Consider the following 11,908-nt stretch of genomic DNA (forward strand, 5'->3'; position numbering starts at 1 on the left):
CCTACTCTCTTTATAATATGGTTGTGACATTCTTTCTCACTTAAACTAGTCATCGTTATTGATGGTTTTCTCAGGGACAGAAAATGAACCATTAAACAATAGATATTGCACTAAAGTTTGTTCGGTTAGTTGTTCAATTGTTTTCATTGAATTTCATTATATTTTTTAGAATCAATATGATCAAATAAATTAAGAAACTATGATTGAGAAATTTCTACTAGATACGAGAAAAATAAAAAACTATGATTCAACCATGCTTCTAAAAGTTTAGAATGGACATCCATGATACAACAATCACGTTGAATCTTTCTTCAAATTCTTCACAAACACCTACATTGTAGAGACGATTTTAGAGGCCGTTGTTAAAACAATATGATCGATAAATTTCTCCATACTTCTACTGGTTTAGAACCGTCGTCCACGAATCAATGAGCGATTCTCCATAAATAAGCATCGCAGAACTTCTTTTAAACAAGATTTCAGTGTTGAAAATGATTCGAAAGATGCATCTAATGAACAAGTAATTATAAGTTATGAACTGATGATTACTCACCCAAGCAAATGGAAGCCAATCAAAAAGAATCCACCCGACTATATCCAGTTTCCTTTTGAATATTATTCTTCTCCATCCTCGTTCTCACTTCAGCAGCATCATTCCATCGTCCCACATCGGCATACATGTTATATAGCAACACGTAAGGAGCTGCGCTTTCTGGTTCGAGTTTCATCAAGGCTTCAGCCGCGACACGAGCCATTTCAACATTGTTGTGCACCCTACAAGCACCAAGTAAAGCACCCCACACCGCTTTATCTGGTTTACAAGGCATGTTATTGATCAAACTCATTGCTTCTTCAAGCTGCCCATGTCGACCGATGATATCGACAAGGACAGCATAGTGTTCAACTCGTGGTTCGATACCGTGAGTGTTAACCATGGAGTTAAATTCCCTCCTGCCTTCTTCAATCAATCCAGCATGAGCACAAGCATTCAGAACAGAAATGAATGTGATATAAGAAGGCTGCACATTACATTGGTTCATCAAGTCAAAAAGTTGAAGAGCCTCTGTTGCAAAGCCATGAGAGGCATACGCGCAGATCATCGCGTTCCAAGATATGACATCTCTCTGAAGATTCATTTCGTCGAAAACGGTTCGTGCCTCGACGATTGCTCCACATCTCGAGTACATGGTAACAAGGGAGTTGTTTATGGGCAAATCTGCAATAAATGCTTTTGTAATCAACTGATGAATCTGAGTTCCTAAAGCCAGATCAACCAAACCAGCACAAGCACTGATAATTGATGATAAAGTATGTCTATCTGGTTTCTTACCCTCAAATTGCATATGCAAAAAGATGTTGATGGCTCCTTTATAGTCTTCATTTTTCTCATACCCAGATATCATGGAATTCCATGAGACAAGGCTTTTCTCTGGCATCCTAATGAACAAATCATGAGCTAGTTTCAAGTTACCTATCTCAGCAAACCCAGAAATCATCATATTCCAAGAAAGGGTATCGGGATTCGACATTCTACCGAACAGATTCGAGGCCTCTTTCATATCCAAGATTTGAATGTAGCCACTGATCATAGTGTTCCATGAAAAAGTATCTCGCTCGACCATTTTGTCGAAGAGTTCTCGAGCAGAGACTATGTCACCAGCTCTCACATAGCTCATAATCATAGAGTTCCATGATACCACATTCTTCCCAAAGCTTCCATTTTCGTCTTCCTGTCGATTAGGGATGCAATCGAACAGTTTTCGAGCTTCTTGAATCATTCCTTTCTGACCATATCCAGCAATTAAAGTGTTATAAGCATGAACTAAATTCCCTCTACCATCACTCCCACCATATTGAAGCAAAATCCTTTCAGCTTCAACTAGTTTCTCATTCTGAATCAGACCAGAAACCAATGCACTAAGAGAAGCGGAGTCTCGTTCGGGCATCATCTTGAAGAACTCAATAGCTTTCTCCACATAACCATTCATTAAATAACCAGAAACCATGGCATTCCATGAGACAACATTACGCTCAGGCATGTACTTGAAAAGTTCTTCGGCTTCTTCCATCATCCCATTCTTAGCATACCCACTAACCATTGTGTTCCATGAAACACAATCTCGTTGTGGCATTTTATCAAATAGGTTTCGTCCACTCTCAATGTACCTTCCACCACAAGATATATAACCTGATAACATCAAGTTCCATGACACAATGTCTCTGTGAGGCATTTCATCGAACAACTGTCGTGCTTTTGTCATCTCCCTTCTTTTTACATACCCAGTGATCATCGTATTCCAAGTGACCGTATTCCGATGCTTAATGCTATCAAACAATTCTCTCGCTTCAATTATTTGACCTGTTCGAATCAAATAAGACATCTTCTTGTTCAGGGAATAGAATTCCGGAGCTTGAAAAGAAGAGAAACTGCTCTGTTTCAACTGAAAAGAAATGCTGAATGTAGTTGGACGACGGCGAACATACTGCTGAGCATTGAAGATTGTTAAAGCAGCTGTGTGAAAAGTCTTGGTTGACCAAATTCTCCGGCGAATCATCACCAAATTGGGCATGGAATGAACCAGTTGATTGTTTACTTGGCATTTGGAGAAGAAAGGAAATCTAGATTTGTTCTGTTTCTGCCTGAGGTTCGATTAAACAAAAGGAAGGTGTCTGAAATTCTCTGATGATGCATTCAGCTAAGAAACGCCGACGAGATTCACTCGCGCCACTGTCCTAATCCATGAGCTTCTTCTTCTTCTTCTTCTTCTTCTTCTTCTTCTTCTTCTATCGATTCAAGTTTCAAACAAATTGATTGATTGTAGGTTATATTTTAATTTTAAAATTATTTTCAGTTCAATCTTTTTTTTATTTTTATTATTTATTTATAATTTCAACCATTCTACTTTATTTAAATTTTTGGTTGAATTAAAATTTTAATTTCTTAACTTTGAAATAATTTTTAAGAACTTTTTAAATAAAAAAAATTAGTTTTGCATTTGATAAACCTATAAATTTGAAAATTGATTAATAATTTATTAGATTTTTTATTTTATATTAAGAAAAAAATGATTGTGCTAACAAATAAATTTTAAAATTCTATGAGCCCAATTTAGAGAAAAAGAAAAAATTCTCTCTCTTGGGACATTTTATTTAGTTTTCTATTATTTTCCTTTTTACATGGAATTCTCTCTTAGAACAAATCGATCCTGCAATGATAATTTTGATCTTATTAAACGAGTAAACTTATGTTCTAAATTCACAAACTTATCACTATCCTACAAAATAAAATATTTTAAACTTTCTAAATGATCGTTGAATTACTCTTAAAATTGTTATTGGTCATCCCTGTATATACTTTAAAAATACATTCATTTTACATAGAAATTATTATTATTCAATAAATAATTTTAAAGATAAAACTAAAATTAGTTATCTAAAAGTACAAATAAAAGAAAAAAAAAGATCTAAAGAGCAATAACCAAAGTAATATTAAGAAAAAAACGGTAGAAAAAGAATACTTGAGTCCTATAAATTAGCGAGATCTTGCTTCATACTCTATTAGCTTTGAGAGTTTTCACCGAGTTTCCGAGTTTCCAACCCCAAATATTTTAGGACACTTCATTCAAATATTTTAAGAGCTTCTTCCCATGAATATTGTACACAAAATTATCAAGAACTATGGTAGTAGTCAGTTTGCTAGCACTCATTTAGGTTGATATACAAAAGGTGTAAACCTCTCCCATGATAACAAGCAAAATGGAAATTGAAATATAGAATCAAAATCAAGCACAATAAACTCAAAAGGCCATTCATGCAACTCATTACACAAAGACATCATATAATATCAGCCAAAATGTATAAAGTCAGTTGTAATGGACCTTTGAGCTTTGAATGAGAGATTTTACCCCAATCCTTTACAGAGTGCTTGCTTCATTGTTAGTCTCTAATACACCCATTGATCAGAAAGCCTGTAGAATAATCAGTGAAGATTAGATTGAGCCAAAATTAGCAGGTCCGGGTTTTTTTTTTTTTTTTTTTCTTTTATTCCGGGGTACCTCAACTATTCTAACGAGACAAGTGTCTGATCCTACCCGATTTGATTGGTAAGGTAATTTGTAAGATATTAGATCTAAAGGAGGTAGTCTTCGGAACTCAATCCCTTGAGCTTTTTATTAATTACGACTCTTATTGACTATTATGTAAAGCTGACTTTATCAGAAAAAAAAATTGTGAAACAAAGGATATTCTTTTAAGCTGTTTTTGCACACTTGCGTATGTTAGGAATCATGATTCTCCACAATGGTATGATATTATCCACTTTGAGCATAAGCTCTCATGATTTTGCTTTTGATTTCCCCAAAAATCTCATACCGATAGAAATGTATTCCTTACTTAATAACCCATGATTTTACCCTTAATTAGCTAATGTGAGACTCCCTCCCAACAATTCTCAACAATCTTCTTCTCGAATGAAGTACACTATAGAGCCCTCAAATAGCCTCTCCTTAATCGAGGGTCGACTCCCTTTTCTAGAGCCCTCGAACAAAGTACATCATTTGTTTGACACTTGAGTCACTTTTGACTACATCTTCAAGGCTAGCCTCCCCTGAGACCTATGAAGCTCTCAAATAGCCTCCCCTTAGAGATGTATTTCTTACTTATAAATCCATAATTTTCTTCTTAAACGTAGGACTCCCTCCCCACACTTTTCAACGAGGCCTAATCCTCAACCAGGCAGGTTTAGGAACTCAGGAAATTTTTGCAGGTACATTATTCTAGTAAAGGCAAAAATGTGCTTAAAAGCTGCACTGTACACGAGTAAGGATCCCTCTAAATTTATACTCGCATGCATATCAGAACATTAACATTTGTTTAGGCTGTCAGACATACCGATGTATACCTAGGCATATATAACTTGGAACTCACTTCGCAGCAAGTTTTTGTACCTCTCTTAACTATCCTAAGTTGACCTAGTAGTCATTGGAGCAAGTAAAAAAAATGTAAAGAAGCTTTTAAGGCCTCCTTCCTAAGGTATTAAAGTACTACCAGCTTTGATAATCTAAAATTGTAGGATCAAGTAATTGTTTTAAGATTTGCCAAAGTAAATGTAAGCTAGTTCAAATACTCACTACTAACCTATGTATACTTTTTTAATTAAAAAAACAAAAACAAAAACAAAAAAAGAAAAAAAAAAAACACTACCTCTCTTCTCCAAGAAGTCCGTCCAAATTGATCGCTAGAAAAGAAGGTTGGGGCAATTTGGAAGAATACTGGAAAAGCCATTCTTTGATCTTTGTGGAGGGAGAAGAACCTTGGGATCTTTTTGTGATTCCTCGTCTCATCTAAAACCATGGCATCCACCATATGTACATCTTCCCAAGATTTTTGTGAGAGACTGCTTCCGCAATTAATCGACGAGCCTGACCTTCGACAGCAAGGGGCAAAGATGGTGCAGCTCCAACACCAACAACTACGCCTTGTAACCTATCCTCAATGTTACTGATGGCTCGCTGTAACAGTATCAAAAGAGCATGGCGATAGGAATGAGCAATTCAGTATGAGTTAAAAGCGGATAAGAAAAGGATTTTACTATCAATTTCTAATACGTAGTTGAAACAACTACAGAAGAGATTCTAAAAACAAACAACCAAACCTGAGCATGAGGATTCTGAACTTCAACACCACTGGATTTGTGAGATTTTGTCCACTCCACGAGCGGATCATGAATGAAAGTTTCAAGTATGCTCATCAAAGTATCCCGATGAGTCCTCAATACAGAAAGGGTAATTTCACAAACTCTCAAGAAAACACCCTCATACCCAGTGATTCCTAATCCATCAATCATGTTCTGATAGTAAAATGGCAACATGGAGGAGAAAAGCAAAAATTAGGGATAAAAATACCATAGATAACAGCAAACAGTAACTAAATTCGTCAATGATAGCATCTTGGAGAGCTTCTATTAATGAAAATTTCTACATGGACTGCATAACAAATATTGAACCAAGTATAATTTGGCTGGTCTTACATCAAATAGTAGAAATTGGTGGTTGCTCATAATTCTTGAATATAAAAAATAGCACGTTTATCTGGAAGCTAAAATATAAATCATGTAGTTCTTACCTGGGTTAGCCTAAAAGGCACCAGTTCAGGCTTTTCAAGCTGCAGACCTTTGTCAAATAAACAACTGAAATCAACATGAACACAGTCACCCGTAGTAGAATCAAAAAGAATATTTTCACCATGTCTATCACCCAGCCCCACAATGTGTCCAACCATAGACCAAACTGCAGTTGTATGCGCATAAGCTATCCGCGCCCTAAACCAAGCAGCTGGTTCTGAAAAGGTATTCAAAAACCATCTATGGAAAATGGGAGGGAACATAGGAAGAATTTTTGTCTTCAGCATCTCATCTTCAGATATTTTACCTTGGCACTGGTCATATATTCGCTTAATTTGAGGATTTGTCTTCTGCCTATCAAACTTACCACAAGTTATATATACGTCTTGCAGTATATGTCTAAGACCACGGGTATGAGGAACCCATTCTACCATACCACAATCTTCTGTCAGAGGTATCACAGCAAAGGTGCGTATGTAGAGCTTCCTCCGGCGGCTTTCTGGATATTTGGATAATAAACGGTTTATCATAGCTGTGAACTCCATCATGCGAGCATCCTTCCGGAGATCATCTTTTGGTTTGCAGAGGAATGGCCGCTCAATACCATCACTACCCAACAGAATGATCTGTAACAAAAGAAGGGTTTACAGTCAACTTAGTAAGGCACGAATCATCGAATAATTATACTAATATACAAGCCCAAGAAGCCAAAGAATTTTATTTTATACCTATTCAAAGAAGCAATATTTACATAGTTAAAATTGAGATCATAGCAGGGAATATAAATTTCGCTGCTTGCTTCACCTGCGCTGTATGGGCTAGTTGAACTATGGTGGCTCTACAAAAATTATAAAAATAAAAAAAGAAAGAAGAAGAAGCAACCTTCTATTGCGTATCTTAAATAATGTAACAACTATGATGAAAAGCTACATTTTGTTGAAGATTATTGAGAGTAGTCCCACGTTGGCTAATTAAGAGAAAGATCATGGATTTATAAGGAACACTATCTCTATTGGTATGAGGCCTTTTAGGGAAATAAAAAATAAAGCCATGAGAGCTTATGCTCAAAGTGGACAATATCACACCATTGTGAAGGTTCGTGATTCCTAACATGGTATCAAAGTCATGCCCTTAACTTAGTCATGTCAATAGAATCCTTAAATGTCGAACAAAGAAGTTGTGAGCCTCAAAGGTGCAGTCAAAGGACTCAAGTCGAACAAAGGGTGTATTTTGTTCGAGGGCTCCACGGAAAGAGTCAAGTCTCAAGGGAGGCTTTATAGTGTACTTTGTTCGAGGAGAGGATTGTTGAGAATTATTGAGAGGAATAGTCCCACGTTGACTTATTAAGAAGAAGATCATGAATTTATAAGGAACACCATCTCCATTGGTATGAGGCCTTTTGGGGAAACCAAAAGCAAAACCACGAGAGCTTATGCTCAAAGTGGACAATATCATATCATTGTGGAGGTTCGTGATTCCTAACACATCCTGCTTCCAAACATAAAATTCCCAGCACAAAGACTATAATAATATCTCTAAAAGGAAAGAAGTCACGACAATTCCTTCCTCAGCAAAGAATATAGAAAGAAACTTGAACAGGCATGAAGTAAAAAAGAAAACATGATGCACATATTAAAAAAAATTGCATTAGTCAAAACACTGAAAAAAAAAAACACCATACTTTCTTAGGTCGCTGAAGTGATGAAAGAATCTCAGCCTCATCGGCTATTCCTGATATTGTAGGAAGCTCTGTGGCAGAAAAGATGTCAGACCTCAGTGAATCAGTGAGATTCACGTCATATTTTGGTAGATTAACAACCATAGATTGTTGAATTGGCATAATAATCTCCAATGGCATCATTCTCTTTAATGTGCTAAATTCCGTAGAGATATTAATGTTCCTCGCTCTTTGCTGACCAGGATGGAAGCACAACTTGATTAGGTGATCAATTAGACTGGCAAACTGAAGAAATAAATTGTTCCCACTATTTCCTTGACTACGATCTTTTTTTGCAGATTGGATGATCTCCATGGCTGCCTCTCGTCTTGAAGGAACGGTGGATTTGGAAACTGCGGCCATTATCCAAAGAGCTTGCTGAGGATACTGTCGAACAACAGAGGTAATTATGTGTTTGACCAATCGAACAGTTTCTTCATTCTGATGGCAAATCCTTGAAACTAACTGAGGCAGTACAGCCAACCATTGATACGTAGGCAAATCCTTCAAACAACCTCGCATGATGCTCAGAACCTAGAAAGACAAGTGACAATTGATAATAGTAATAAAAAATGTGCACTTCATGTGATGAAAGGAAATCAAAATGACATTTCAAACTAAATTTAGAACCTTTCCATGAACACTTTTCAAATCCTTGTTGGATGATGAACCAACTCTTTGGTAGATGCTCCCGAAGTCAAACCACAAAGTTAACAATCTTGGAAGTGCTTGAAATAGATTTTTGTGACCCCTGTGAAGTCCTTTCGCATAGAACAAGAGTACATCAGGGACATAAGACCACCAGGGCTTCTCGTTACTCATATTCGAAGAGCCAATAGCAGCAGAAGATGATGAGACTTTTCTCGGACCTTGTTCAATACTCTCTTCCTGGCGTTTCCTGGCATCTGCAAGCAATTCATCACAATACCTAGCCATAAAAAAGTATCCTTTCTCCCACTTGGGCTGTAGCTCCTTTACTCTTGAATAAAGATTGATGACATCTTCCTTTTGCTTTTGCCCAGTGCAATGTATCCACCTCGAGTACAGGAGAAGAGTCTTTGCAATATCTCTATTCTCATTCAAAGCTTGAGTATCACATATTAAAGAAGCTGGATTCATTGGAACCAAGGAAAGGCTTGTTATTGAAGACATTGCAGCAGAACCTATAACTTCCACAGGCATGTTAAGAAGAGATTGTTGCAATTCTGAGATAGCACCATCTGACCGCCTAGTGCTCCATAAAAGCTTGGCCTTCTCCATATGAACATTAGGTGCACCAGAAGCCTGAGCTTCAAGAATTGCACGGTTTGCTGTTTCATAATGACCAGCAGAGCGACACAGCTTTGCATACTGAAGCCAGCAGTTCCCAACTTGAGCACCAAAACCACTAGCACCAAAAACCAACCTTCGAAAGGACAGAAGTGGCTCTCTTGCCCAGAGTGACGACTGAGTAAATTTCAGCCGATTCTCCCAATTTTGAATCACTTCTGAAAATTCCTGATCATCCACACGGAATGTCTTTTCCAAGAAAGAGTCATTAAAAAGAAGGTTATGGAAGTCCTCGAGCTCTTTCAGAAGGTGAAGTTTCACAACAAATGGATAAGCACGTGTGTAAGAATCCATCCCAGCAGCAGCAAGAGAGGCAATCAGAGATTGTTTGGATAGAGCAATTTTCTCAGAAACTGAAAACTTATTCTTCTTCATCATTGCCTGAAGAATTTTTGCCACGTCCATGTCAAAAGAAGCATTACTTTCAGAGCTGCTACAAAGAAGACCTTCTTCATCAGCTCCCGTGAGGTATTCATCCATCAGGTCCCACCTGCCAAGCCTCCAAGCTGCCTGCACTCCTTGCATGCACCATGTTTTCTTGTATTGAGGAATCCTCGTAATTAAACCATCCACATGAGTAACCATGGCTTGAAGGTGACACATATTTAACAAACAATTAAGAACATCTGAATGCCTCTGAACAGAATTTGGTTCCATATGCAAAGCTTGTTCACAAAAGGTCAATACTTCTGCCCAATTTCCAGCTTTTTTAGTAATCAAAAGTTGGTCTTGTAACCTCAAGGATTTACGTAAACATGCCAAGCCAGATATACCATCAGGCTCATCGAGATAACTATATATTTCCATGAGATATGAAATATCTTCGTCCTCAAAGATGCCACTTCTCTCAGCCGCAGGGTTAAAAGAACCAGATTTTCCTCGAACATATGACTCAAAATACATCAAAGATCTAGCATAGGCCTGGCAGCTCAAGGAAGCCCTAGCAAGAGTGATTTTTGGGATTGCATCCAAAAGCTGTGAAACATATCTACACTGAACCAGGAGTTGCTCCTGATCAACTTGAGCATTTGAACTTGATTCCTTTGACTTGGCCACCGAACTCTTTGAAGACGATGACTGACCAGATTGAGAAAGTGATAATCCTCGCTCAACGTCGTCCCCCCACTGTCCTAGATTATCAAGAAGAGTAAACACAGCTTGAATGCAAACATCACTTTGCCCTCCAATATTTCCGTTAATCACAGCCACGCCATTCTCGGAAGCTGCAGCATTGAGAACAGACAAAATTTCTTCTGTTATGCCATGACGTGCCTCCACTGTACCATGACAGACGGCACTAAGAACTAAATAAGGCAGCAGATAGACAGCTGTCTGCATATCATGCCGTACTATACCTCGACAAGCATGAAAAATACTGGCACGAGACCCAGTGGCATGCGCAGTTAGCTTTTTTATCCAAAAAAATATCCATCTTCTGAATGACATACCGGGCCGATATATTGAACTAACAAATGCAGAGTCAGCCACATTCGGGAGCTGAAATCTTGAGGTTAAGCAAGGTGCTATAATTTCTTTCACATAATCAGAGAAGCGTCCCCACAATTTCTGACCCCTCATACTCATCGCATTACCACCATCTGAAGAATCAGACGCGACAGTTGTTGAAGCACCTTTGTCTTTCAACGATGGTGACTCTAAAGCAGCAGCATTTTCATCCAGTGATGCTTTACATCCTGCAATTTTTAGAAGCTCCTGTATGGCTAATGCCGCTGAATCTTGAATAATGGTATCTGGTGCTGCTCTAAAGGCCCGAGCTAAATGTTTGTGAATCAATTCAAAGATTAGATCATCATCAGAGCATTCAATTTTAAATCGTTGGCATGAAAAGCTCTTCACTTTAGCAGGATCCACGGCACCTAGTGCTCCAAGACAATCAGCACAAACCAATTTCAGCCGCTGGCCCACTGCAGTCCTTGACTCCTCAGCACAACCTCTCAGCAAGGAGGAAATTAGTGAGCTCAAAACATCCATGTCTGGATCCGCTTCAGCACTTATAAAACTTGTAACCTCCTTGCTTCTCATGTTCAGCAACTTGCTCAGTTCACATGCCACCATGTATCTCACATTCAAGTTCTCATGATTTAAGCCATCAACAAAATCTCGCAGCTGATCCTTTAGAGTCATTGACCCACGAGTTTCATGTATAGCTCTGTTCACCTCCGTCAGAGCAGAAATATGAGGCAATGGAGGGAATTCGCGAATATGCGCCTTTAGTATACTCCTATTTTTTAAAACAAGTTCTTCCAAAATTTTAACCACCATATCTAAATGAATGGAAGTTTCATCTCTCTCCAGGAAAGGCACAAGTGCAGCAAAGACTTGAGAAATCACATACTTGATGCTAGATGGTGATACTTTAGCCAATTGTTGGATAAAAGAATTCAAGACAATGAGACCTTCACTTTGCAGTACTTCCTTCCCAATAGCATGCATAAGTAGAACCATTAGTTTCGGAACATAGGTACTAAGATGAGAACCCATCAATTTTATCAGCATTTCAATACGTTGCAGAGCTTGTTTCTGCAGGCAAACATCCTCTGCATGGAGCATTTTCCTATCGATGCTGTTGAGGAGACCAACAAAATGATTTCTCAAAAATCCTGGAAGATCGTCCCCACCAGTGAGAACTCTAGCAACTTGTAATATCATCTCTGGAACTCTTGCTAACCTACAAAATGAAGACTGATTAAAAACAAACAAAAAAAAAAAAAAAAAAAAAA

General features: G+C 37.9%; 2 protein-coding genes across 4 annotated transcripts in view; both read right to left on the reverse strand.

Annotated features, from left to right (window-relative positions):
* Positions 1-193: 193 nt before the first annotated feature.
* LOC111486397 (pentatricopeptide repeat-containing protein At1g62260, mitochondrial) lies at positions 194-2,776 on the reverse strand. Of its 3 annotated transcripts, XM_023133511.1 has the most exons (3): positions 1,331-2,776; positions 585-1,216; positions 194-427 (listed from the first exon to the last, which is right to left on the reverse strand). In XM_023133511.1, the coding sequence occupies exons 1-3, from the start codon at positions 2,568-2,570 to the stop codon at positions 398-400; spliced, it is 1,902 nt and encodes a 633-aa protein (XP_022989279.1). In that variant the 5' UTR covers positions 2,571-2,776; the 3' UTR covers positions 194-397. The 3 variants fall into 3 exon arrangements, with proteins under 3 accessions (XP_022989279.1, XP_022989277.1, XP_022989278.1); XM_023133509.1 differs by having other exon boundaries at positions 585-2,776; XM_023133510.1 differs by having other exon boundaries at positions 194-422; positions 580-2,776.
* An 814-nt stretch (positions 2,777-3,590) lies between these two features.
* LOC111486403 (serine/threonine-protein kinase ATR) overlaps positions 3,591-11,908 on the reverse strand; it is a 16,124-nt gene continuing 7,806 nt past the window's right edge. The window contains exons 11-16 of the mRNA XM_023133516.1: positions 8,469-11,856; positions 7,803-8,372; positions 6,124-6,747; positions 5,654-5,848; positions 5,203-5,510; positions 3,591-3,968 (exon numbers count right to left, since the gene is read on the reverse strand). Of these exons, the coding sequence (XP_022989284.1) occupies positions 5,343-5,510; positions 5,654-5,848; positions 6,124-6,747; positions 7,803-8,372; positions 8,469-11,856 (4,945 nt within the window). The 3' untranslated portion in view covers positions 3,591-3,968; positions 5,203-5,342. The remainder of the gene's footprint in view (positions 3,969-5,202; positions 5,511-5,653; positions 5,849-6,123; positions 6,748-7,802; positions 8,373-8,468; positions 11,857-11,908) is intronic.

This window comes from Cucurbita maxima, unplaced genomic scaffold, assembly GCF_002738345.1.
Source record: "Cucurbita maxima cultivar Rimu unplaced genomic scaffold, Cmax_1.0 Cma_Scf00011, whole genome shotgun sequence".
Lineage (NCBI taxonomy): Eukaryota > Viridiplantae > Streptophyta > Magnoliopsida > Cucurbitales > Cucurbitaceae > Cucurbita > Cucurbita maxima.